Here is a 22,047-nt window from a genome sequence, read left to right as displayed (position 1 = left end):
CGGGACGGCCTCCTGCACCCGGGGATATCCCCAGGTGGCGAACAGGCCAAGACGCGCCGGTCGGTCGGTGAGGGGGGGGAAGGGGGGGGGGGGGCGGCGATCAAAAGGGAATCCAACGAGCCAAGCATCAAACAAGGCAAACGAGCATCTGATCTGTGCGTGCGTGTGAGAGAGCCAGGATGCCAGGCCAGGTCATGATGCAAGGGAACTAATAAAGTGCGTGCGTGCGTGCGTGCGTGCGCGTGTCAAGCAAAGACCCGCCGCCTCGACGACGACGACGACGACGCCTGGACCCTGCAGAAACCGCACATACATACATTCGCGCCGCCTGACCCGAGCCGCACGTCCGTCTGTATGCGCGACATCTCGTATACACACGGCACACACACGTCGCGCCAGCCGCCAGCCTCAAACGCCCATCGTCGAAACCAGCCATCGATTGACTGTCGACTGCCGCTCCGGGCAGGTGGAGGGGACGACGCCGTGGACCCAGCGACGACGATGCGGGACACGACTCGGGCCAACCTCGTTGCTTGCTTGCTTTGCCCATGTCGCGTTTCATGGAAACCTTGCATAGCCTCCCCGGCACTCTTTTGTACTACGTACTAACGTACTGTCCCGGGGACCCCGTGTTTGGCGGCCCGACGTGACCACTGCCCAAAGCCGAGCCCGTGGTTTGCCGCCGCCGCCAAACCGCGCCGCGCCTTGCATGGCCGATTCCCTTTCCCGCTCGTATCTCTCTTGGTCAACTGCCGTCGCGTCAGCTGCGAGGTGCTTTGACGTGCACCACCTTCAGTCGACAGCGGTCTCGAGACTGGCACTCTGACGTAGAGCGTGCGAGACCGATAGATAACCTGACGCAGAGCGTATGGACCCGATACTCTAGCGCAAACCGCACACAAGGCCGATACTCCGACATGGAGAGTGCGATATGGATACTCTGTGACGTGGAAAGCGCGCGCTGCTTCTCACGGCCCGCGCTCTACCATTCCAGCCCACAGCCCGTCAGTCAAGCCACCGCCGTCCACGACGTGTCCACGACGTTTCGTCCTGTGCCCTCCGCCCCCAGCGGCCGGAGCGCCTCGGGCGGCAAAAGCGAGATGGCTCCCGGGTACGTCTTGAGCGCCTGCCGCACGCCCACCTCCTTGCCGATGAAGACGAGCGCCACCTCGGCGCCCTCCCGCTGCTCCGGCAGCGTCGTCGACACCACGTACACGCTCGTCAGCGGCCACACCATCTTGAGCGCGTCGAACAGCACCCTCGGCGACTTGTCTTTGCCCGACGCCAGCGGGCCCAGGATCCACGGCACGCTGTTGAGGATTTCTTGCGCCGCCAGCTGCGTCTTCTCCACGCACGCGTCCCGCCGCGCCCGCAGCTCCTCCCGCGTCAGCTCGCTTTGCGCATAGTGCGTCAGGAAGTTGGCCATCATTTGCACGTAGTGATAGCCCTTGACCACGGCCGAGTGGTACAGGTTGCGCATGTACGCGTCCAGCTCCTGCGCCGTGTCGTGCAAGCCCGCCGCCGACCGCATGAACTCTGCGTCGGCGCGGTCCAGCTCGTCCATGAGCATCTGGAACTCGGCGTTGGCAGCAGCAAAGTCTCGCGTGTTGAGAATAGTGAACATGCGCGCCTGGACGCGTGCGCATGTCACGACGAAGACGGACACATACAGCGTGTACGCCTCATCCTTATACAGGGTATCTCGGACAATGCCTAGCCACTCGTCCGACTCGGGTGGGCACTCGGTGTTGCTGACGAGCGCTTGGACTTGCTGCGGGGGGTCAGCGCAGGTCAACGACGAAAACCTCTCTTTCGCGTCCACTTACCACCATGTTGTAGCTGGGCCAGAAGGCGGTGCGTCCCTCGGCGGTGTACATGGGTGCTATTCCCCTCGTCTTCAGGATGCTGTACAAGCCTCGGGCATGTAGATGCCATGGGCTGAAACAGTCCATGCGGCTCAGTGACCCCACGAGAAGCTACCACCAAATAGCGTCAGCACAGGGCCTGGTCGATGCAGAAAAAAAAGGGCAAGGCCAACCTCGTAGTTGGACAATATCCAAACGGTGGCGAGCACATCGTCGCGAAAGGCGCCCTTGGGGTCCTTGAGGGCCGCCGCGACGGTACTCAGCGTTTTGCCCAGATATGTGCCGAGCTCGCGCTGCGTCTCGAGCTCGGAGCTTCGGTATACGGCTGTCGGATAGCGGATGTTGGTGACGTAGGTGCGGGAGAAGAGGTGCGCGGCCCAGACCAGGGGCCCGTCGCGTGGGTTTTGCTGGTACGCGTTGTTGAGGAAGTCGAGGGTCGAGTAGACGTTGAGCAGGATGGGCACGGAATGCGAAGTCCAATGCTCAGCCATGGACTTTGGCACGGCGGCCCTGTAGGACGGCCAGGGGGCCGATTCGGAGGCCGGGACGAGGTCCTTGCATTCGGCGGAGAAGATGAAGGGGGCATCGAGATCATCGGCGGAAACGGACAAGGAGGGCGTCGAAGAACCGGAGCCGGGGCGGGTCCCGGAGCCCGCAGCAGAGGCGGACCTGGACCCGGACCCGGACCCGGACCCGGGCGAGGCGGAGCGGCTCGACTGGGCGTCGTCGTGCTCGGCGACGCGCTTCTTGCGCTTCCTCACCGTGGAGGGGTCGGCATTGCGAAAGACGAGCTCGGTCTGGTCACGGTAGCCGGGGCACTCGACGCCGTACTTGACGCACCGCTGGCAGCCTGGGCGGGCGAGGTCGCACTGCGGGCGGGCATGTTAGCTTGGCTGCTGCAGCTGCTTCTCCTGGCGCAGGGACAGGGGCAGTGGGAAGGCGGGCACCTTGACCCGTCGCTTGCGACAGAGGTGACAGTCCTGGCTTGGCTTGCCAGTGTTTGGCATGCTGCCGGCAGGCCTCCTTCCTGCTCTTGGTGCGCGCTGTTAGTAGGGCCGCTTGCCCCGACCGCTCCCAGAAAGGCGGGCGAGAATCAGGCCCCAAGGGGGGGCTTGGACAAGGTACCCAACCGAGCTCGCCCAGCCAGGGGTTGATTGAGGAGGGGAGGGGCGCGGCGCGGCGCAGGCACGATGTGTGTGTCGTTGACAAGATGGTGAACGAGGTGGCTGGTCGCTGGCTGAGTGACGCGGGCCGGCGGCAGAGTCGCGAGCGAGATGGAAGAGAGAGCTGGGCGAAGTGGGGGAGGGGCCGGTTCGGGGGTGAAAAGGGCAAGGCATTCGAGCTGGATGGAGCTTATTAGGGGAATCAGAAGCGGATAGGGCGGCATGGGCGGGTCGATGGATGTAAGCCGGCCCGCGTCGATTAGGTGCTAACGCCACTTTGGGCCGTAGCGCCAGTCAGCGGTTACAGCCAGTAACAACCGGCTGTGTGTACGGATACAGTATACACGGGTATGTATTGCCGTGAGCACGCACTGTTCTAGAGGTAAAGAGCAACAGAAGCGAAGCAAGGCAGGCGCCTCATCATCTAAATACCTCCCCATGATTGCCTCAAGGTGCACAGCCTGGACTGACGCGGCACCGAGGGAGGGGGGCCATGGGGGAAATTGTCAACAAGTTGCCCTTTTGTGCATTGCCTTTACGCGTCGGCAGGCCTCCAATGATGCGTGTTACCACACCACATGTATAGCAGATGACGCTGCAACGGTGTGCTAAGCCATCCTGCTCACCATGCCCGTGACGCCTTACACGACACACAGCCGCCGCAAAACTTCGAGCTGCATGCGGTAAAAAGACTCCAAATGACTTTTGCGTCGGGACACGATAGTCCGTGTACGGGGAGACCATCATGCATCTGCTCGTCCACAATACTAAATGAATGACCTGGCTGAGCACAGGTACTGCGCCTACATGTGCCTCTCCCGATATATCAAAAGGGCCGCGGACAGGCCCTGCTCAGGTCAGGTCTTGTCGGTATATGCATAGCTTGTGACAGGGTCGCGATCCAATACATATATTACTATTTGCAGCGGCTCATCATGTTACTGTTCGTGAGCACCTCCCTCCCTTAGGCACAATTTCGGGCTGTGACGATAAGTAAGCAGTGGTGCACCCTGCAACCAGGGCGCGTCTCGTAGTTCCATTCAGCGGGCAAGATAACACTTACTTCAGAAATACATGGCTATATCTGCCTTGAGTACCAGCACAAGCCAAACAGCTAGGCACTATATCGTTGTTGCATTACCAATGGCTCCCAAGAGGCCCGTTACACAAAGGTGAAAACTTTAAGTAGAATTTGAACGTTGCTGCGTATAGTAATCTCCGATTTCCCAATTCGGCCATGTCGCCGCCGCTCAGTGGCCAGCCAGCAGCCCCGACGCCCCCGCTTTCTCACTCTCGCAGGCAGGCAAAATGCTACCTTCGTTGTCACGGGGCCTCCGCTGCCCGTGCCACCACCACCACCACCCATTCACGCCGCACGCCCTTTTCGTCTGCATCCTCCCCTCTTCTAACACCGTCTGCGTGAATGCGTACAAGCCCACCGTGAATTATTCTTCACGCCTTTTCCTCCTTTCAACAAACTCCATCCCCATCGCTACCTACTCAAGCGAGTTCGTATCTCTCTCTCACCCTCGCCACGCCCTGCCACGGCTCTTCTACTGCTGCTGCTGCCGCCGCTCCTGCGAGCACACACACGGGCGGCGAGCATCAAGCAGACAACGCAAAGACATCGCCAGAGCCCATCACCACCACCACCACCACCACCACCACCGACAACAACCCCCACCTCGTCACCGTGCCCACCGCCTCGCACATCGGCCAGACCATCGCCTGCTGCCCGCGCTGCCACACGGGCCTCTGGAACCACTACGCCGACGCCGGCCCCTGCCTCGCCTACCTCCGCGTCGGCACCCTCGACCGCCCCGACCACATCGACCCCGACGTGCACATCTTCACGCGCACCCGCCGCCGCTTCGTCGCCCTCGCCGACGGGAAGCCCCAGTTCGAGGGTTACTACCCGGACCGCAACCCCTTCTACCGCCCCGATGTGCTTGCCCGCGTCGCCGCCCTCGAGGGGAGGCAGGCCGCCTACAAGGCCCAGCTCATGGCCGCACTGAGTACATGAGGGAACGGCCGATTGCACATTGGAAAGGGGGGTGTTCAAGCGTCTCTTCGTTAGCAGTGGACTAGTCGTCATCGCACTCTCTTTGTTCAGAGCCCGGAGCAAAAGATCATGGCCCGTTGGATAGGCATGCAGAGCTCCTGTCGCTCAGCATACAGACCATCAATATCACCTTGTTTTCCCAGATTCAAAAGTGAGCGAGTGCATCATGTGCCTGCTTACGACACCGGTGCGTTTTCTGTATTCCGCCACTCCGCGCAGCCTCTGCCGCTATCAGCCAACGAGTGGCGGGGACATGCATCTGTCCCCTCGGTTTCCTCCGATTCCCTCTGTCCCTAATCAACGTGTCCCGTCTCGAATGCAGCCAATTATTGCCACATCTCCCACGCCTCGACGTGGCAAGCAATAGGTTCCAAATTCTCGAGCAGCCCCATCCCGTAGGACGGACAAAAAAAAACATGGTAGATGCCAAACGCAGTGCGGCGTGCCAGCCGCGGGATATCTCATACTGTTTTCCAAACATCTCCTTGTGTACTGTACTTTTCGCCTCCTCCGCATGCATCCGCCCGTCATTGCCGTCGCACCAGCTTCTAGCCGGCTTTTCGGAACCCCTCAACACCCAGCTGCGGTACCTCCACGTCCGCCAGCCGGCCGACGCCCTCCTCCTTGCGTCGGTCGATAAAACTGTTGCACTCATTAACTACCTGGGACCACTCCGCCAGCGCACGTCCCGAGTAGATGGCGTTTCTGGCGTAAATGCCCACAGGCTTCACTGCCTTGGTCAGGGGCTCGCGCGGGGAGTCTTGCAAGTCCAGCAGGTCCGACGTCGCCGGTGACCACTCTCCCGCCAAGCTTCTGCGCCTCTCGCTACTGGCACTCGAAGGGCCGCTCCAACCACTCTTTGTCGTCGGCGCCGCCACCGCCGCCGGCGTGCCCCTAAGCCACTCTTCGACGGATGCGTTGACGGAGCTCCTCCTATCCCTCTGCGTCGGCCGGACCGGTCGAGTGTCAGATACGCGACGCACACGTGCCAAGGTTGTAGGTGTTGGCGATGGGGCGCTGCTGTTCCGAGCTCTCGCGTTGATGTGTGCCTGCGCGGGCGCAGGGAGCTTCGGGCGTGTGAGGTCGCGGCCCACATTATGGTGCTGCATCCATCCCAGAATAAACCTAAACACGTACTTTTGCTCCTCCGCGTCCGACGGCGACTCGGTGTCGGGCTCACTCGTCGGTGCCTGCACTCTCGCGCCGCTCGGCGTCGGCCCTGCTGACCGACCTGGAGTCTCGACCGAGTTCCGCCTCGCGCCAAGCGGTTGATTTTCGAGGAGCGAACTTCTCGTCGATGTATCTGACGGTGATGTCGGGTCCATCCCGTTGCCGGCAGTCATGGAAAGCACCTTGCCCAAGAGGGACCAGCGCTTCTTTGAGTCACCTCTGCCAAGCCCCATATCGGGGAACCCAGCCCAAGACGAGGATTCATTGCTGTTGGTGCGCGCGAACGTATCGAACCCCATGAATAGGCCTGCCTGAGGTGGGCCCGCTTCCTGGCGGATAATCATGAACTTCTTGCCCAGAGCAGGGCACATGGGGACGGTGGACAGTGGGACGCGACCAGACTCCTCTGCAGTCCGCTTAAGGTAGAGGTAGTGCGACCAAACGGTCTTGAGCCGGGCAGCCACGGCAGACATAATCTTTCTGTATCGTAAGTTAGCACGCCTGTCTTACCAATAGGTTTCATATCCCTTCAGACTTACAGATCCGTCTCGCTAGCGTTGCCATCGTCGCGACAGATCCTCCAGCACAAGAGGCGGTGATAGTAGGCGCGAACCATTGGGCACCAGTTGTTGAAGAATGTGTTGAAGGTGTCCTCGGTGAGGAGCCAATCGAGGCAGAGCGTCGCTTTCCGTCGTGGGTCCTTGGTTATTGCGTCCCATACCGTAAACAAGAAAGATAGCATGCGAACCTCGGACATCGTGTTCAGGGAATCCATGATGCGCTTGCACACGTCAAGCCAAAAACCCCAGTCGACATAGCGTGCAGACACACCACGGGACTCGGCCTCGTGGAAAATCATGAGGGCCTCTTCCAGGAAGTCGCACAGAGTGAAGCAAGCCGCACTATCAAACTGCGACGTTCGACAGGTCGCACCCTTCATAAGCGCGGCAAACGTCTCCGCAAAGGTGTTTCGCGCATCACCCAACTCGGGCGCATCGTCGGTGAGCACGTCTCGGAGTAGAATCACCAGCCGGTTCTCCGACATGCCCTTCATGAGATTGGTTGGTGGCAACGGCATGGCGAGAGCCGTTGCGTCCGCTCCGTTCACTTGGTCAATCAAAGGCGGGCCATAGGCGTGTTCGATTGCTGTTTGACGGTGGACCGTGTTATCGAGGATCGAGAGCAGCTGCGAGTGCACCAAGACGAACGCCGGCGACCGCGCCTTTTCCACCAGTGGCAGTCCAGGCGGTATGAACTGATTAGACAAGACGTGAAAATATTTGCAAAAGATGAAGAAGAGGTCGGTGTCTCGGCCCTTCCATCTCGATACCCACGGTCCGGTCCAGGCGATCCTGGCCACGAGCAGAGACATCCTTGGTATCTGCTTGAGTGTGTTCCAAGTCGTTCTGGCTGATCGCCAACCAAAGGTGCCCAGCTTCGGAGGGAAGAGCGCTGTGATGTCCCCACTCTCGCCAGTGTCCTTCCGAGGCAGCCCGAGCTCATCCGCTGTCCTTCGAATGAGTTCCGGCGTGAGTCCCCAGAGCCGGACCAGAATGTCGGCCACACCGGGAGCGAAAAAGAAGGCATAAGCGCACGCCTTGCCTGAGAAGTTGACCAAGCTTAGCGGCGCATGGCGCATCGACATCCTGTCCACAACATAGCCCATTTGCTTCACGAGGTTTGTCACAAACATTGTTCGGACATTGTGTTCGGCCGATTCGGCCAACATAGCCGACTGCTGCGAGTCTTCGGTCGATCCAGAAGCGTTTGTCCAGGACCGCGATCGGACGCGTTCAGAGGGCGATCGCTCAGCGAGGGGCATGAAGCTGGATGTCGCCAGCCGCCACTCGGACCTCATCATGAGAAGGGTCGCAGCTTCGAGAAGGATCGGACGATCCACGCCTGGAACGGGATTTTGTCCCCTGTCGTCGAGCAACTCCAGGATTGAGACCCACCACTTGTTCAGCACAGTCGCCCGCCGGTCCACGTCCTCCAGGCTCAGCCCTTTGGTCGAGTTGTGATCCATGGTACTGCGCAAAAACGGCAAAAGCATGCTCTTCACCTGGCCAACACGCTGCGCGACATTCTTGGCGCCGTGGCCCTTGATCTCCACCTCGAGCGTCTTGAATGAGGACCATAGCGGGTCTCGTAGATGGGGCGTCATGTCGTTTGACGAGTCGTCAGTGATGGGAGTGTTGGTGTTTCCGTCGCTGCAGGTTGACTGTGAAACACTCGACTTGTCGCTGTTTGACGCACGGTTCCCTCCAAGCGTGGTTGACGAAGACGCGCAACTGTGGTTGTAGCCCAGAGGCTCGGGTGGCTTGTTCATGAGCAGCGGAGGCTTCTGTTTGATCTTTGCCAAGTATGAGTTGTTGGTCCGGGCGGCCTGTTTTGGCGCAGGTGGTTTCAAAGGTTCAGACACCTCGAGGTGCTTGAGCCCGGTGTCCGTGATGAGTTGAAGGCGCTCTGGCAATACCGTGGCCACCTTGGTGGGGGCGGTAGGTGTCGCTGCTGGCTTGGTTGGAGGCTGAGGCTGCTCAGGTGCATGCTTGGGAGATGGCGAGCGGGACGAAGCTGTCCATGACCACTTCGAAAAGCTGGCAAACGTTGAGGAACTAGGAAGCCCGCGCAGCTGCGGTCGCGGTTGTGGCGTTGCCTCGGATGGCGTCGGCTTGGGTGGCACAGGGTCGGTTTTGGTCGTGAGCTGGTCGCTCTGGCGGTCTTCTTTTGCTGACTTCCTCGACGACTTGGAACTAGACGAAAGCCATGAGCGCGGTCGGTGAATCAGCGAGCCAGTCTTGGATCGTGACAAAGCGGCGGGCTTCGGCGGTTGCTTTGTGGTGGCCTGCTCTTTGGTCTGGTCCTTAGGCGCTGCTCTTGATGCCGGCTGTGACACCACTGGCCCGGCCCGAGGCGTTGGTTGTGGCTCAGCATCCGACGCAGATTGGCTCACCTTGCTATTGGTGAAGACTGTGGTATCCAGATGGAAATCGGTGTTGAACGAGGGCACCTCAAACGCTGGCAAGTCACCCCAGCCCTTCCAGTCCATGGCGAGGGAGCCATGAGAGGTCGCCGGGGCACTTGCAGGAGAGTCGGCGTCAAATAATGGCAATCCAAAAATGTCGGGGCTCGACTGAGATCGCGAGCGTTCGACGGCTGGCGCAGCCATGGCGTTGCAAGAAGCGGACGAACACACAAGACGGCTTGCTGCCAGAGTGAGGGTTGTGAGCGCCCGAGCGGTCGGTGTGCAGGGCAAGCCTGATGTTCGCCGCTGCTCGAGAAATGACGTCCGTGCCGTGCCGAGCCGTGTGACGGATGAGAAAGGTTAATGCAACATTGGTGAGATCGGTCGACTGACTGCCGTGCTCTGGCCGGCAGAGCAGCCGCTAGGTGACGAACCAACCAAAGGCAGCGGGAATTAAAGGGCAAGGCGAGGTAGAGGCGAGAGAGATTGCCGCCGTTGGTCGCGTCAGACCCTCGAGGTGCGCGCCAAACGGTGACGGCGAGGACGGCAAGGCGGGCGGCTACGTCGGCGGCGGCGGCGGCGGCGGCTGCGAGTTTACCGACGAGATGAGGTCGACGGCAGAATTAGAAAAGCGGCAGCGGTGACTGGATCTTCCACATAGGGACACGCGAGATGAATCGCGAGACGGGCTGGAGCGAGAGGACGGGGGAGCCCTTTAGATGAGGAGGCGAGACCAGACCAGACCAGACCAGACCAGAGAGACAAGGGTAGCTCAGGCGAGGCGCAAAAGCCGGCCGTCGATTACGTCGCTTCCCCGATCGGAAGGCCGGAGATTGAGAGAAGCGCTCCGGGGGCGCGCTGGTCTCCCTGGGGCCAGGGCGACGAGTCAGACAAGGAGATTTGATGGGTTGGACTGCAGGGGAGGGCGAGTCTGAGGACGGACCGGAGGCACGGGCTGGAGGAGCGATCAAAAAGAATGATGTTCGAGGTGCTACGTACCAGCTCAGGGAAAGGTGGGGGGGAAGGAGGGAGGGAGGGAGGGTACCAAGACGGGCTGGCGTCAGGGCAGGTTGGCAGGAACCATGCCAGGACAGCATTTCCTACAGCGACAAGAGCTGCCAAGGCCAAGTATTGCTACCAGAAGGAGGGTGGCCCGACCGCTACAGACACCACTACGTACCACTTGCCTCTGTAGTAGAGACCTGGAAGTGGAGGTACTTTGGGTACCTGAGATGGTGGCCCTGGAGTGAGTGTAGGATGGACGGATAGATGGTGGATGGGGTGGGCGGACGGACTACCCAAGTTACGGTATAGCGGGTTACGGCAGGTGTGTGGGCAGCAGCCCGGTGGAGGAGACGACGGGAGCATGGCGGGCAGCACGGACGCAACAAGGCAGGAGGCGTGATGGGACCCGTTGATGGACGTTGAATGTTGACCTTTGTGCTTGCCAGCCTAGTATGCATCGGCACCAGACGCGAGGGGCGTCCGGCGCGTGCACATACATGTATGTTGTTTTGCGGGCACAACCTACCTACATCAGGCACTGGCTTGGTTAGAAGGCAGGTACTAAACTACTTGGGTATTGACTTTGCCGCTTGGAAAGGCTCGTCGCGTCTGATGAACAACCAGCTGATGATCAACCGACCCTCAAACGCCCGGCCACGGTCAACAACCTGGTACGGCTACTACTAGAGGTAGTAACTCAGCAGTATAACCTCCAAATAAAAGCGGGCGGGCTGCCCACGCGTGCACTCCTGTGGTGGACTGAGATGAGTTGGTGGGCCGCCTTGGACCCTTCATTCGACCCTCGCTCGCTTCATGTGCCGGCGGCGAGCGCACCCTGACCGGGGGGAGGGGAGGGGGACGCATGTCCAGCACGTCGATTCTGGTTAGCATGGGTCAGAACAATGCGGGACCTGGGTTGTCATCGTCGACGGGCTCTTCAGCCTCCGCAGCACCGCATCATGCTGCATTACGCTGGCTTTTCAGCTGGGCCGGGCCCGCGAACGGCTTTCACAGCCGCGGGCCCCCCTCACTCCGTCCCTCTCTCCTCTCTCTCTCTGCTCCTGTAACAAAGGCGCTGTGCTGCGTGCGGTGCGCCCGTCCATGTCGGCGACCCGCCAAGTCTGCCTCCTCGGGCGGGCTCGCCGTTTAGGAAGAAACGTGCAGCGGAGTAATACGCCGCCGCGTCGTCGTCGTCGTCGGCGTCGTCGTCGCCTCCGTCGCCGTCATTGCGACCGCCGTTTCAACGGCCAGCCGGCCGGCCGACCCAACCCAACCCAACGAACCCCCTGGCGGATGGCCTCTTGAAGCAAAACGGCCTCAGCTCGCCGCATTGATGAGGAGTACAGTACATGCAAGATACTTTGCACATGCGCCTGCACACTTGCATGAGGCGCACGCTGATGATGAAGGCGCCCCCTCGTCCCCGATGGCCTCCGAACCCCGCCCCAGAGTCCGTCCCAGACACGCACTGCCGAGTGCACAAGACGTCGCTCACGCGTCGCGGGGGGGCGTGTGGTCAGTCACACGCCCGGCAGACACAGCTAAAACATGGATGCGTGCGTGCCCTCTGCTCCAGGGACGCATTCTTTCCTTCTTTGCCCGTTGCTTTCTTTGCCGGCCCATGTCTTGCGTGTCTCTGGTGCTGGCACCGCGCGGATTCCAGTCCCAGACGTAGTTGACCGGGGCCACACGCTATTACCGTGCCGTACCGTACCAGCAATTCTAAGTCCTGGCAGAGAGATGGAGAGAGGAAAGACTAGCCCGGGTGGAGAGGACCTTGGTGGGTTGGTGATGGTGGCGTTCTCGGGGGGGGGGGGGGAGGCGCCGGGCTCCGGCCGCCCCTCCAACCCATCTTGGACGAGCCATCCATCCTGGAGGCGAGGCGCGCCGTTCCCCCCTGTTCCTGGCGCTGGGGACCGCTGGAAACAGCATTGGGCCCCGCCCCAAACGGCGACCCCTGGGACAGGACCTTCCAAGGGTTCTGGCGCAGTGTGGCGCTGGTCCAGCGCGCACCAATGCGATTTGATTTTCCCACCGAGCACCTCCAGCTCACGTCCATCCTTGGGGGAGAAGGAGGCTTGTTGGAACCCATTTTGATCATTCTGCAGGCAGAGTAGACCAAGACCACCACCACGGCGCCCGCTGCGCGCGTAGGGGCGCTGGCGGGCTGGGCGTGACGAAGGTGGGCGTTGTCCCCCAGATCAATAGCCTGCGCCAAATATCATCATCTTGCGCCCCACGGATAACGCTCGCATTGCCCATGCAATATTACCGGTCTCCGGGGACCTGCTATATTTTGCCTTTTTGCATTGGCAACACCGAAATTGCGCCAGCGCCGATGCCACGATGCCTGCGGCTGCCCGGCTGTGCCTCCCCGGGTCGGGCGCTACTAAGGTACCTTTTGGTAGTACGTATGAGTGTATGTGTACCTCCCCTCGGGTCCGCCTTTTGCAACAGCGCCCGGTCTGAGCTGTTTGAGCTATTGTGAACCAGAAGTTCACTTGAAGGGATGTTATCTGCCAACAGCGCTGAAATAGCAGTCGTTTTTACTATCCAGAGCAGTTACTCTTTCCGAAAGAAAGGGAATAAGCAAAACGCTCGCCGGCACCTTGCAGATGCCGGCTCGTGATGCCCTTTCTATAAGATCTGCGGATATATGCTCTATAAAAAGAAGATTATGGCTACGACTCCAAGATGCGACTACGAGCTACGCACGGCACGATATTAATCACTTGAATACGAGGCATACATTCAATCAAGGGGAGCATTTATTCTTCAATCAGTGAGAACGAACGCGACGTATAAGGCTGGCGCGGCCAGGTGCCCCAGCAGCGGACGAGCACACGGGCACACAGCGGGCTACACACACAGCGGGTTGCACACACAGCAGCATTGCAATACGTATTGCAATAGCTTTTCCGCGGCCGGCCATGGCGATTGACTGCTCAAAGACTCGTGCCAATAGCCCGTGGAGAGGTTGCTTGCACCTGCCGCTAGCCAGCCTGCCGCAGTTGCGCAGCCTGTTCTTGTTCTGCCTCGGCCAAAAGCTTTCAATGCCGTTGTTGCAAAAAGGGGTTCGCCCGCGTACTAAGGTATCCCGTCATCTCCCCAGGTGCCTGCCGTAGGTACTGCGTAGCAGGTAGTAGGTAGTTAGTTGGGTACTTTCGCAAGGTGCGTCCCATGACAATCTCTCTCACCTTGGTTACCCCTTCCTAGAGATGATGCAATCCGGCACCCGCCCTGGAACGTGGCACGACGCCGGGCCCTTTCTGAAGCCCACGCCCCGAAGGATACAAGAAAGCCCAGTGCAGCAGCAGCAGCAGCAGCAGGTGTCAGGCATCAGGAACGGCAAGGGGTCGAGCCGTCTCGCGCTGCGGGCTCGGGCATGGCACCATCCATCCCGCTGTCCCTCTTCCCCCGTTCTCCTCCTTCTCCTCCTTCTCCTCGTCTTGCAGCAGGCAATAACGTGTTTGAATGAATGAATGGCAATGTGTCAAGGCCCTTGAAACACGGCCGACTGGCTAGATCGACAGCCCGCCCCTCAGACCGCCTCAATCGAGCCATGGCCCCAATGAGTGAGTGTCTCCGCCCGCCACGCATCGTCACCTCCACGGCCCGCCATCGCCACCCACTATGCCGCCGCTGCTGCTGCTGTTGCTGCTGCCGCCGCCACCCCGTTCTCTGTTCGGCTCTGTGCTTCGTACGAGCCACATCGTGCATGCAGTCGCACTGCATGCATCTCTTCGCGGGCGTCGCACAGAACCGAGCACCTGCAGCAGACCCCCCCAAGCTACATGTCTGCATCCCGCCGTGCGACCATATCCAGCGCGTGCAACAGGCCCGCGGCCCCGGCCTCCTTGATTCCGCCTTGTCTCACGTCACGTCGGCTTGCCAAGCTCGTCCTTTTTCTTTTCTTGCCGGTGCCTTGGTCCTGGACCCCCGGTCCTGGTCATGACCTGCCTGGTTCATTACGAGGTAACGACTCCCAACGACGACGACAAAGGGGCGACGATGACGATGGTCTTCACGACCACGCAGGCTTCGTTGGCTGCACCTCGTGCGCGCAGACATCTAGGAGCAACGGACTAGGTGGCAAGATCCAGCTGATCCTTTGCCGCGCGTCTATCTTCCACGGCGGCGCCTCTTCGTGCTTTGTCCCTGGCCGCCCGTTTAATGGCGTCGAAAAGTCTCAAGCCCGTAGAACTAACTAAACTGTTGTTCCGTCTTGACCGCCACTCTCAGGGATCCGATTCCCGTCCGTACGACACGCGCAACAAGCGTAAATTACGTTCTTCCGTTTGAGACCTCACGGTCACCGTGGCCGCCCGCCACGGAGTGAGTATCCGTCGCCACGGAGTAATTCTACCGGCAAGGACAAACGGGCGCAGCACACCGCGAGACAAAGCCCACTTGTTGCCATGAGTTGGCCGGCAACAATGAGCATTTTGCTGCCATGCTGTTCATGCATGCAAAACAAGCAGTGGCCGTCAGACGTCAAAGGCGCGCCGTTTCAATGTGGAGCGCGAGGCGCATCTCACACCGCATCGACGGATCTCACCTGAGCAACCTTCAAGGCACCTCACCCGAACCTCACCTCGGGTCCAACCACCATCAGCGCACACAAGGTTCCGCGACTGTCGTCTCTGCAAATACCTGCATCTCGCGAGGCGAAGTTCGCCCTGCGCTCCAGCCACACATGTCGTCGAATTGTGAAGAGGCACGTCGCACGTCGCCTCCCTAGCGCTCAGCTGGAGCAGCTGGCCTTGCATTAGCCCGTTCGTCATCCGCGAGCTGCTCCAAGCTGGTTGGGCATGAATCGGACGTCGACGTACAATGCACGCCCTCTGGATAGAGGTACGAGGAGGCGTTGTCAGGCCGGGCTCGCCTGGATGTGTGCGAGTGGCTAAACCCAGCGTCAGCCTGCTTGGCTTTTACACGGCCTACTTCGATGCAGCCCGGCGCAAGGCGCTACCGACGACAATTACGAGGGCACCACATTCATCAGAAGGGATGCGACGGTTGGACTTGTCCAGCTCTCAGATGGGCTGGCGCTCTCCGTGTGCGGCCAAAAGGGAACGCCCTCACCGACCCGATTTGGTAGGCAGCCCATTTGCACATCTAGCGCGACGACACATAGGCCATCTCATTAAGTGCGTACCACGCCTGTGTATCCGGCAGAATGGCGTGCCTTACCGCCAGGCATCGTCCCCCTTTTTTGGCAGCAGTAACACGCAACACCAGCTGTCAATCGACCAGGGTGGCTGTCGGTCCTTGTATGCACGGCATAGCATAGCTTGCATGTATCCCCATCTTCATGCACCAGAGTCTGTAGAAAGCTAGAGCAGAGGTGTTTGGTAATGATGAGGACGTATTCGTCTTGGCACGTTGAAAAATCCTTCAGCAGTTCGGGTACGGGAAGAAGCCCATTGCTGTACACACATATGCCGTCTGTTCTGCTTCCGCCATCACGAGCAAAGGAAATTCTGGATCGATGTCTCGAGCCGGTACGCATGGAGCATCGAAGGCCACGACAAAAGCCGGAGAAAACATCCCGTCTCACGCCTAGCAACTAACGGCTCGGTAGTGCTGCGCATCAATTGACCGCCACTTGGCGGAAGGCCTCGGCGACGCGATGCGTGGCGAGCAGGGCGGAAATGACGCTTGTCAGGCGCGCGGACGCCGTTGTCGACACCGGAATGGACAGGTCCACAAGGCCATTGTTTTGTCAAGGCAAACAAGCAAATGCCCCGTCTGCGTCTTCGCCACGTTGACTTCGACTCCGAGTCGGGCAGGCCGTCGTCGCGAGATTGGTGCTCGGCGGTGACATTGATGTGGTGAAAAGAGCAAGCCCGGAGGTGACGGCAGAAAAAAATTCTCGAGAGGTTGACATCCGTTGTATTACGCTTATGTCAGCGGACGGGCAGGGGTGTCAGACACACATGGCAGGGCATGGGTGGATGCATGTGCTGTAACTAGCCATCGTGCCTTCCTCGCCAGTGGGCTCGAGCAAGACAAACGATCCAACCAACTTGAAGGCTCGTCTTTTCTTTTCCAACAACCGTCCCGGCATTGTTTCAATATTTCGTCTGGGGCAGATCACTAAGGTTCTCCTTGCACATGACATCCGTCGTCTTTGCTATGCTTGCTACTAGCACGAAACTACTGTCTCTAACGAGAGACCATTGCGTTCCCTCAAGCCGCCCTTGAATCATGGGTAAACTGGGAATTGCGGTCAAGCACGGTGATCGAGATCATGACACTCACCTGGCAGGCTACGCGTGAAGGACGGCGTTGCCATGGCTCAACCGACCTAGACCAAGGATGCCATGTCGTCAACCATCTCGAGTGGTTCGCAGATCGCTACCCTACGTCGGCCCTACGCGGCGTCGCGCTACCAGAGCTTGTTCTGGCGCTCCACCCAAGTCCAGCGGCGATGTGAGCCTCGCCTGTCGCGACGATGCAGGCAAGAAAGCATCGGCAAATCCAGAGAGTGATGCTATTAGAGTCCACGCGGCGTCTAGCGCTGCTGGACTGTGCAGCAGCAGCAGCAGCAGCAGCAGCAGGCAGATGATTACCAACAGTGCGACGATCCTAATCCTACAATGGAGTAGTCAGCGGCGAGCGCTGCGGATCGGATCCAAGAGCGAACCGGGCGATCGTCTGTGAAAAGAGACCGTCGATGTTCGTCGCCTGTCGCGGTCTTGCGGCAGTTCGACAGCTGCGAAATCCTCGAGACACGCGTGTCAATCCATCCAGGCTTCGGTTACGGACAGAGACGACCACCAGTCCAGGCCGCACGCGCCAAGCACGCACACGGCGCGGTTCGTCGACGGGGCAGAGAGGAATCCTTGGCACTCATCATTCTCAGTTCGCATGCCTGCGGCCCAGCATCCGGATGGCAGGGCGACGAGATGAGGACGCGGAGAGGCCCCATGCCGTGCCCATGCCCGTTACAGATTGCAGGCCAACCACAGGCCTCGGTTTGCCCAAGATTTGCTCAGAACGCTCTGCAATTGGCCTGCACCAACCCAGGTAAGTTAGTTCGTGAGCAGTGGCTCGGGCGGCCTGCGCCTAGGCAAGCCATCCTGGTCCGCCTGAGCAGGTTGCGCCCGGCCCATGGCGTCACACATGGCGGCTCAGCAGATCCTCCCAAGCTCTCCCGAGCTGGCTGCTGCTGCTGCTACTGCGACGAGCCAATCTCTCCCTGCCCCAACAGGTCGACTCAAGGCCCTGTCCAACAAATCGACTGCGACGAGACGGCTTTCGCACGAGGCAAGAAAGACAAGCGAGCGCTGATTGTCTAGTGGCGGCCACAACATTGGGCACCTTTTACTGAGACAGTGTATGTATGCGTTCCGTCACCCGTCGACGCGTCGGCTCACCCAACTGCGGCCTGACACTTGAGCAGATCGCGGCAGCTTCCAAACCGACAAAGGGCACCCCAACCGAGCCGGCGACGAGTATGGCATCACACGACGACCATGTCAACCTCCGGCCGGAGCCTGAGCACAATCCGTACTCGTCCTCGAGTCGATGGCGCCACCAGGAGTCCGCGGCCTTCCATAAGCATGCGGGTTCCCAGGCTCGCGATCCTGTCAACAGTGGCTCGACAGAGCCCCTTGCCGACTTTTTGAACTCGTCTCGCGTGGAGCCTCGAAGCGACGGCGCCGGTAGTGGCAATCACCAACCCATCACCGTCGCTGCGGGACATGGCGCTCAGCCTGCGCAAGGCGAGGGGCAGCAGGCGCCGAGCGAGGCGCACGACGGAAGGGAGGTTGCCTGCGGCCCGCTACTCAACTATCGTCGCATGGAACAAGGGCGATGGTACGGAAGCGTGCTGATCGTCATGAATGGAGGCGGCAAAGACGTTCTGTATGAACCGACGCTGGTCCTGCGACGGGTCGACAGCGCTCAGCAGCCTTCTTCCGCGGGCGCCAATGGCCTCAACGGCGCCAACGGCACCTCTCCGGAAAGGCGCTTTGTGGCCGAACGGCTGTATTCCGACAAGCGCAACACCTTCTGGGCTTTTCCGATTGACGTGCCAGTCGAGTCTGCTGAGACCAAGTACGAGTATGGGATACCCGACGTGCGCTTTGCCAGCAAGTACAAGCCCCAGGTCAACAGCTTCTTCGTGCCGGCGGCTAGCGAGTCCATGCGAATCATGTTCCACTCGTGCAACGGCTTCAGTGTCGGCACCGACGAGGAGGCTTTCAGCGGCGCGCCGCTCTGGAATGACGTGATGCGAAAGCACGAGCGGGTCCCCTTCCACGTCATGGTTGGCGGCGGTGACCAGATCTACAACGATGGGATTCGGGTCAATGGTCCGCTGCGCCCGTGGACAGACATTGGAAATCCCAAGAAGCGACGCGACTTCCCGTTCCCGGAGACGCTCCGCGCCGAGTGCGACGACTACTACCTCAAGAACTACATTCGCTGGTATAGCTCTAAGCCCTTTGCCTCGGCCAATGGACAGATCCCTCAGATCAACATTTGGGATGACCATGATGTGAGTGCCATCCTGGACCAGAGTGATGCCTGCTGACAGTGCGAGCAGATTATCGATGGGTTCGGATCGTACACCGATCATTTCATGCGATGTGACGTGTTCCGGGGAATCGGCGGCACCGCGCACAAGTACTACATGCTGTTTCAGCACCACCTGCCCCCGCCGGCGTCGACGTACACCTCGGGTGAGTTTCAGTGAACGAAGTGTAGAGAGAGGCGTACGGCCGAGCTGACCCGGGCAGATCACCTCGACTCGAACGGCGAGTCTCCGGGCCCCGACCCGAACCAGCTCATTGACACGTTTGTCGCACAGCCAAAGTCAGACAGACAGTACATCGTCGGCAAGAAGCCCGGGCCGTATGTTGCCGAGCACTCGTTCAACATGTTCACCAGGCTCGGGGCTCGTATCGCGCTCGTTGGGCTCGACGCAAGGACTGAGGTGAGATGACGCACGCCATGCTGCAGGCGGACGAATGCGCTAACCTGTGTGTCGCAGCGAACCCGACACCAAGTCAACTACCCGGAGACGTATCATCTCATCTTCGAGCGCGTGCGGAGTGAGCTGAGCGCTGCGGCAGGCTCGTCGCAGCCAATCAAGCACCTAATCCTGCTCCTCGGCATCCCCATTGCGTACCCGGTATGCACCTGCGGCCCGCAGCCGGTCTGATGAATGCTGATGATGAAGCAGCGCCTGACGTGGCTCGAGAACGTCCTACGCAGCCCTGTCATTGGACCCATCAAGTTTCTGAATCGCCGTTTTGGCCTCGGCGGAGGCCTCTTCAACCATTTTGATGGCAGCGTGGACCTCCTGGACGACTTGGACGACCATTACACGGCCAAGACGCACAAGCTTGAGCGTGCTCAGCTGATCGAGCAGATGCAGGCCATAGCCGCCGAGTACTCTGTCCGCGTGACGATTCTCGGAGGCGACGTGCATTTGGCCGCCCTGGGCCGTTTCTACTCAAATCCGAAGCTCAAGGTCCCGGTCGAGCAGGACAACCGCTACATGGCCAATGTCGTGTCGTCGGCTATCGTCAACAAGCCGCCCCCTGCGGCGGTCGCAAATCTTTTGGCCAAGAGGAATAAGATTCACCACTTGAACCGTGACACGGACGAGACGCTGCTCGACTTCTTCGACAAGGACCCTGGCGACTCGTCCAAGACGGCCAACGGCAACCATTGCACGATGCCCAGCCGCAATTTTGCCATGCTGACGGAGAACACGCCAACGGCACCGGGAGACAATGTCGACGGGCTGGCGCCGAATGGGAACTCTACCGAGTCGTTCCTGGGGAGGGACGGACACACTCAGATGCACCGCGGAGAGGTGGATGCTGGCACGAAGCACAAGGCTGCGAGCCCAGAGACGCACGGGCGCGGCAACGATGGCGGTCTAGACATCTGCATCAATGTCGAGATCGACCAACATGACCCCGAGGGCAAGACTCAGGGGTACGGATTCACTGTGCCCTTGCTGCGGTATGAGAAACGACCAGCGTCCGGGCGAGCGACTCCAGGGTCGACGCGTTGACCGTCAGGCGCGTGACTGTGAGGGCCTCGTGACAGTTAGGGGGCTCGTGCTGCGCGAGGCGGCATCGGGGTGTATCTTGTTGGATACCTACTGTGTAAGGATTACGACGATGCAAGATACCAAGACGAACATGGCTTTTGGGTTTTGAGACGCAGGTGAAAAGCTGAGTGGTGTTTGGCTGTGTGTCACGGGCTTGTTGGAGTACTTTGTGCTTTGCTGTATACGTATTGTCGCATCTAGTCCACTTTCTACGTATCAAACTTGCGTAGTTCTGTTCAATTATTTTCGTGCATCATCAGAAGCACAGATGAAGAATCGTGAGGCCCGTGTTGTCGAAACGGGGGCATGAGTCTGTAGTCTAAAGGGGGGACACTCTGGCACACCCCTAGACACGTGGTCGGTTGTTTGGGTGGCAACGCCTTGCATCAGGCGATTGCCGCGGCGTTTCGTTTCGAGCACAAGCTACCCCGGATTGCGTACGCATCCGCGACTTCACGGGAAAAGTGTTCGCACGCACGCACGCGTCGTTGCCAGGCGGGGTTTTTGCGTGCGGCCGCGCGACCGAAACTTTTACACAGGCGAAGGAAGGGACAAGCGCTGCCGGGTGCTATTCCGGGCAGGACTGACGAGGTTGCCCTCGCCTGGGCGCCAAGGAAGATGGAGAGAACGAGACCCGCCAGGTGTATATATGATGGTGGTGGCGGCCCGTCGGTTTGGCTTGAAGTCTCTCTGTGTGATAGTGAAATCGCAGACTCTTCAACAGCCGGCCCGGATTGACATCCACCTACGCACCCTACAAACTACTCTTTGAAATATAGATTTATTCACCCCTCGATTATTACTACCGTCACGCAAGACGCAGACGCCGAAAATGAAGTGGAATTTTGGACTCGTTTTCTTTGCGTTGAGCGGGGCCTACGCTGGGGCTGGCCTGTCCAGGCCCCTGGGCAATCCGGAAGTTATTGAAGGGGTGCGTGACCGGGGAAATCAACTTACCCACCACCACAGAGGCCTCTTTGATCCGTGAGGAGAAGAGGAAGAGAGAGAAGGCGGCTGACGCCCTCGCAACACAACAGGAGTGCTGGGTGCCGGAAACATCCGGGAACTCGGGGGCTAAGAACCGCTGCGTGTTCCAGGTGAAGGGCACGACAAACCAAAAATACGAGTCGTTATGCAGCCCCGAACATCAGGTGAGTAATCTTTGATCTTCCTTCTCCTCTGTTGCCCGCTCCGACGAAGCGGTGGACGCGGTTCATGCTTGTTTGTGTGTGTCGGCCTGCGTGACTGACGCGGAAATCATCTGTCGCAACACGCTCGCAGTGCCGAGCTGGAGGCAATAAATGCTGGGTCACGATCAACTGCTTCAAGAGTCTCAACGAACAGGGCCCAGCCAAATGCTCTTAGCTGGAAGAAGGAGGGGGAGGAGAAGGAGAGGTGGATGGGGGAGGAGGCGGATAAGAGAGACAAGAGATGGGATCCTGCACCGGGGGAGTAAGGGTAGCTAGCCGTGATGAGTTGGGACAAGAGCGTGGCAGGGCGGGTGACGTTGGCTTTATAACACTCGTTGGAACTGGTTCAAGAAATGAGAGGGAGAGACTCTGGTGTCTGCAAGCGCGTGCGTAATCCGTCAATTGAGTGTTGCTGAGCGGGTCGGCTCGAGTTACTTTCGTAGACAGCTTGCGATGTCAACCGTGGGAGTTGTGCGGTCGTGCGCGTGCCGTGTCCGGTTGGCGGAGAGACGGACTACGCAACAAGTCAAGTTCAGTACCCTGGCCTGGTAA

At 59.7% G+C, this 22,047-nt stretch overlaps 5 protein-coding genes across 5 annotated transcripts; 2 read left to right on the top strand and 3 right to left on the bottom strand.

Annotated features, from left to right (window-relative positions):
- Nucleotides 1-245: 245 nt before the first annotated feature.
- JDV02_001570 (uncharacterized protein) lies at nucleotides 246-575 on the bottom strand (the record flags this gene model as incomplete). The annotated part of the gene is made up of 1 exon (XM_047982510.1): nucleotides 246-575. One exon carries the CDS (start codon nucleotides 573-575, stop codon nucleotides 246-248), a length of 330 nt encoding a protein of 109 aa, XP_047838476.1.
- Nucleotides 576-1,009: 434 nt separating this feature from the next.
- JDV02_001569 (uncharacterized protein) lies at nucleotides 1,010-2,872 on the bottom strand (the record flags this gene model as incomplete). The annotated part of the gene is made up of 4 exons (XM_047982509.1): nucleotides 1,010-1,771; nucleotides 1,827-1,976; nucleotides 2,039-2,734; nucleotides 2,813-2,872. 4 exons carry the CDS (start codon nucleotides 2,870-2,872, stop codon nucleotides 1,010-1,012), a joined length of 1,668 nt encoding a protein of 555 aa, XP_047838475.1.
- A 1,464-nt stretch (nucleotides 2,873-4,336) lies between these two features.
- On the top strand, nucleotides 4,337-5,051 carry JDV02_001568 (uncharacterized protein; the record flags this gene model as incomplete). The annotated part of the gene is made up of 2 exons (XM_047982508.1): nucleotides 4,337-4,468; nucleotides 4,749-5,051. The coding sequence occupies 2 exons, from the start codon at nucleotides 4,337-4,339 to the stop codon at nucleotides 5,049-5,051; spliced, it is 435 nt and encodes a 144-aa protein (XP_047838474.1).
- Nucleotides 4,361-10,238, bottom strand: JDV02_001567 (uncharacterized protein). The gene is made up of 2 exons (XM_047982507.1): nucleotides 6,800-10,238; nucleotides 4,361-6,740 (listed from the first exon to the last, which is right to left on the bottom strand). Exons 1-2 carry the CDS (start codon nucleotides 9,427-9,429, stop codon nucleotides 5,639-5,641), a joined length of 3,732 nt encoding a protein of 1,243 aa, XP_047838473.1. The 5' UTR covers nucleotides 9,430-10,238; the 3' UTR covers nucleotides 4,361-5,638.
- A 7,159-nt stretch (nucleotides 10,239-17,397) lies between these two features.
- Nucleotides 17,398-20,556, top strand: JDV02_001566 (uncharacterized protein). The gene is made up of 6 exons (XM_047982506.1): nucleotides 17,398-17,572; nucleotides 17,639-18,736; nucleotides 18,785-18,920; nucleotides 18,978-19,174; nucleotides 19,232-19,372; nucleotides 19,424-20,556. Exons 2-6 carry the CDS (start codon nucleotides 17,693-17,695, stop codon nucleotides 20,264-20,266), a joined length of 2,361 nt encoding a protein of 786 aa, XP_047838472.1. The 5' UTR covers nucleotides 17,398-17,572; nucleotides 17,639-17,692; the 3' UTR covers nucleotides 20,267-20,556.
- The last annotated feature ends 1,491 nt before the right edge of the window (nucleotides 20,557-22,047 follow it).

The sequence above is a fragment of the Purpureocillium takamizusanense genome, chromosome 1 (genome assembly GCF_022605165.1).
Source record: "Purpureocillium takamizusanense chromosome 1, complete sequence".
Classification (NCBI taxonomy): Eukaryota; Fungi; Ascomycota; class Sordariomycetes; order Hypocreales; family Ophiocordycipitaceae; genus Purpureocillium; species Purpureocillium takamizusanense.
This window is presented reverse-complemented; position numbering and strand designations above follow the sequence as displayed.

What these genes read in the sequence shown, in the direction of transcription:
- JDV02_001567 (XM_047982507.1), bottom strand. Translation starts at nt 9,429, where the DNA reads ATGGCTGCGCCAGCCGTCGAACGCTCGCGATCTCAGTCGAGCCCCGAC. An exon ending in AACGCTAGCGAGACGGATCT is followed by an intron (nt 6,741 to 6,799) that starts GTAAGTCTGAAG and finishes CTTACGATACAG; the next exon opens with AAAGATTATGTCTGCCGTGG.
- JDV02_001566 (XM_047982506.1), top strand. Translation starts at nt 17,693, where the DNA reads ATGGCATCACACGACGACCATGTCAACCTCCGGCCGGAGCCTGAGCAC. An exon ending in GGCTCGACGCAAGGACTGAG is followed by an intron (nt 19,175 to 19,231) that starts GTGAGATGACGC and finishes TGTGTGTCGCAG; the next exon opens with CGAACCCGACACCAAGTCAA. An exon ending in GCATCCCCATTGCGTACCCG is followed by an intron (nt 19,373 to 19,423) that starts GTATGCACCTGC and finishes ATGATGAAGCAG; the next exon opens with CGCCTGACGTGGCTCGAGAA.